Source organism: Lactuca sativa, chromosome 1, assembly GCF_002870075.4.
Source record: "Lactuca sativa cultivar Salinas chromosome 1, Lsat_Salinas_v11, whole genome shotgun sequence".
Lineage (NCBI taxonomy): Eukaryota > Viridiplantae > Streptophyta > Magnoliopsida > Asterales > Asteraceae > Lactuca > Lactuca sativa.
In genome coordinates, this window is record NC_056623.2 from 87,724,088 (window position 1) to 87,727,343 (window position 3,256).

General features: G+C 35.7%; 1 protein-coding gene across 1 annotated transcript; it reads right to left on the reverse strand.

The window, feature by feature from the left end:
* Positions 1-1,954: 1,954 nt before the first annotated feature.
* Positions 1,955-2,977, reverse strand: LOC111896964 (uncharacterized). Its single transcript, XM_023892941.3, has 2 exons — positions 2,405-2,977; positions 1,955-2,290 (listed from the first exon to the last, which is right to left on the reverse strand). Exons 1-2 carry the CDS (start codon positions 2,970-2,972, stop codon positions 2,211-2,213), a joined length of 648 nt encoding a protein of 215 aa, XP_023748709.3. The 5' UTR covers positions 2,973-2,977; the 3' UTR covers positions 1,955-2,210.
* Positions 2,978-3,256: the final 279 nt, after the last annotated feature.

Here is a 3,256-nt window from a genome sequence, read left to right on the forward strand (position 1 = left end):
ATTCAACCCTCAGCACTTCAATATATTTTCAATTTAAGTCCTAATCTTATCAAACAGTCCCTGACTCCTGAAAATCTTCACAAAATAAATCCTGTAATTAAACTTTAACCCCCGAAAGTCTAAAATATATCATTTGGCTTCCCGAATCCAACACCCCACTAATTATTATTTGATTTTGGGCTTTAATACTATAAAATAATAATAAAATTACTTCTCGGGGTTTCAGGTCTATTATTTAATTATTCTATTTTAAACGGGATGTTACACAACTTCCTAATTGGGCCTAAACCCATCAGTGGGCCTAATGCAAAGAAGGCCCAAAACCTTAAAATGCCCTAATATAAAAAGAACATTGGCCTAACCAAGCCCAAACCCTAAAAGTCCAAAATATGGCCCGATACACGAAAGTCAACAAAAGTCAAACTGCCGAGTATGCTTGGTGTACTCAGACTTACGCTCAACGTACTCCCTCCAGGGCCAGTACACGCAATGTACGAGCTGGGTACGCTCAACGTACTCCCTCCAGGGTTGGTACGCGCAATCAACTAATCAATGTACTCCCTCCAGGGCCGGTACGCTCAACGTACTCCTTCCACATATGACCAACCCAACCTATTAACCACTTAATCGGTTAAGCCATTAAGCCAAACTCTCTTATCTATTCCTAATTTTTTTTTAACACGTAAAGTTGACAAATTTACTCCCATGCATGACTTAATGAGACCCAAAACTCAAAGAGAACCATAAGAAGGATCCTAACACATGCATGGACCAATATAACTCATAAAGATTGCGTTTTTATGGACAAGGGACCTCAAAGGTGCGAAGATCTAACATGCATGGCTTCTGGAGTATACCATACTCTCAAATATCGCTTAAATGACTCAAAAATGCACAAATAACACTTTAAATTGGATCTAGCATAAGGAATCATCAAGATGAGACCTTTATACCTCAAATAGCTTGCAAAGATGATGATGATTCTGGATCTACAAGCTCAAGTCACTCCAAAGCAACCTCCAAGTATTCTTCTTCCCCCAATTCACCAAAAACACCACCAAAACTCACTTCCAAGCTCAAATCTCACAAATGAAAATTAGGGTTTCGACAACATAACGTTGGGATATGACCCCAACTTCTTGTTTTGGGGTTCTTGTTCGTGTTACAATGGCTTGAAATGGAAGGATTTGTGATATTTTGGTCGTTGAATATATTAACATTGATATTAAATGGTCAATTTAATAAATATAAAACCTTATTTTTTTTTAACTATAAATATGACCCATTTTTTCACACCATTTTTTTCATTCTTTCTATATTTATAAAATTCAATACTTATTCAATCAAAAAATAGAGTAAAACCCAAACATCCGATCAAACCTAAACCCACAAGCAAACACAACCTCTCATATCAAAGTTTACCTAAATCTCATACCAAGAACTTGTTTCAATCCCACCTCACCTCACCTCACCTCCAATCCAATTTCCTTCATCACCCTACATTCAACAAAATCCTTTTGGCCAAAACCCAAATTTACAAAAAAAAAAAAAAAAAAAAAAAAAAAAAAAAACTTATTCTTGACTTTCTCTTTGATGCCACAACCACAAACAACCATCCAACCAACACCAACCCAACCATGGCTTCATTTTCTATTTTTTATAATGCCCCAATGCCAATGAATGTGTTGTCAAGTGCCTACGTTGACGATATTGATTATATGACATAGATTCACTAATAAATATATTCACTAATAAATATATTATGATAATACCGGATAGCCTAATAGTATAATAAACCGTAAGTGATAGTGATATTTGAGATGATATTTTTTTAATATTATAACATGTCATACATGATTATGATTGGGCATGGTATCATAACTTTGGGATGTTTTCTCATAACAATATCAACATTCTATTTTTAGTTTTTTCCAGAAAAATGTAGACCACAAAATAAAACGGACAATAACATTTCTTATATTATTATGCCACGAGTTTTATTCATTAAATTTACAAGATATACTTATGTACGACACCAATCCACCCCTTAGACTTTTCTTTTTGTTCAGATAACAATTTACATGTAAACAAACTCATCAAAACTCCTCCTTCAGATCAGGCTTAATCATTTCGATAATTCATTCAGAATCATCGTCTCAAACCCTATTCCAAAATGTAAGTTGATATTTATCATTTTCTATGGCTTCATTTCAGCTGCATAATCTGACTGTACATGCAACTGCTTGTGCCCAAAATTTCAATCTTGCTTTCACATCCTCAGGATCATCACCTGCACATACGTTTTAATTAGATTCCAGAATCAAACTCAAATCAAATAAATCGAAATAGACATCAATGCAAATTTCACTCAATTCTAATTTGGGTACCCTTTCAAAATACTCACCAGGACTAGAAATCTTCCAATTAGCTTTACCACCTGAAGGCGGCGGCGAAGAATCAGTCACCGTCGACGTAGACTCCGGCGACTTCTGCTGGTCGTCGAGAAACTTCTGGCTCATTGAATAGCACAACTCCAGCGCCGGCAAGGTGTTGCAGAGCTCCGGAATTTCATCGTAACTGAAACCAAATCCTAAATCCAAACACCCTTTAAGTTCTTCAAGATCTTCATCTGTTAAACTCCTAGCTCTAACAAGCTCTTCTTCATCAGACGTCTCCACATACCCTTGAAGAAAAACTTGATTCTTCTTTCTTTTGATTTGGGTTTTTGGCCATACATCCTCGTTCTTGAAGAACCCAGATCTGGTTTCGTGATGTAATGATTGGTTTGATGATTGAGATTGTGGATATGGGGTTGTAGAAAATGTTGAGTTTGATTCGTAAGAAGAGGTTTCCATTTTCTCAGAATCTTTTGTGTGGAGCAGTGAGTTGTTTGGAAGGGGGCCGGGTTTAAATATGTGTGGCCTTACGAGAAGATGTGCATAAGTGTATTGTGAAATTACTAAAATGCCCATATGAGGTTTGGAATTTGGATACTTCTGGAAAGACATTTGAATTTTCAATGATTGTATTGTATATTAGGCTCTCTAACCGTCCTGTGTTCACCGCCCAAAAACAGAATAATATTTGTGACAATGGGATATACTCCTTCGGTCTTTCTCTCATCGTGACGAAAATTTATGTTTTTAAGATTTTTTAAGAAAGTAAAGGAAGAGAAATGTTTTTTTTTTATTGTTTTTTTAATGATGGAAAGGAAATAGAGGGGAAGTAAAGGATAACTATTTTTCTTTTGAAACCG

Excerpts from the sequence above, each read along its gene's own strand:
- LOC111896964 (XM_023892941.3), bottom strand. The coding sequence starts at position 2,972 with ATGGGCATTTTAGTAATTTCACAATACACTTATGCACATCTTCTCGTA. Across the intron at positions 2,291-2,404 it reads TTGGAAGATTTCTAGTCCTG|GTGATGATCCTGAGGATGTG; the intron begins GTGAGTATTTTG and ends ACGTATGTGCAG.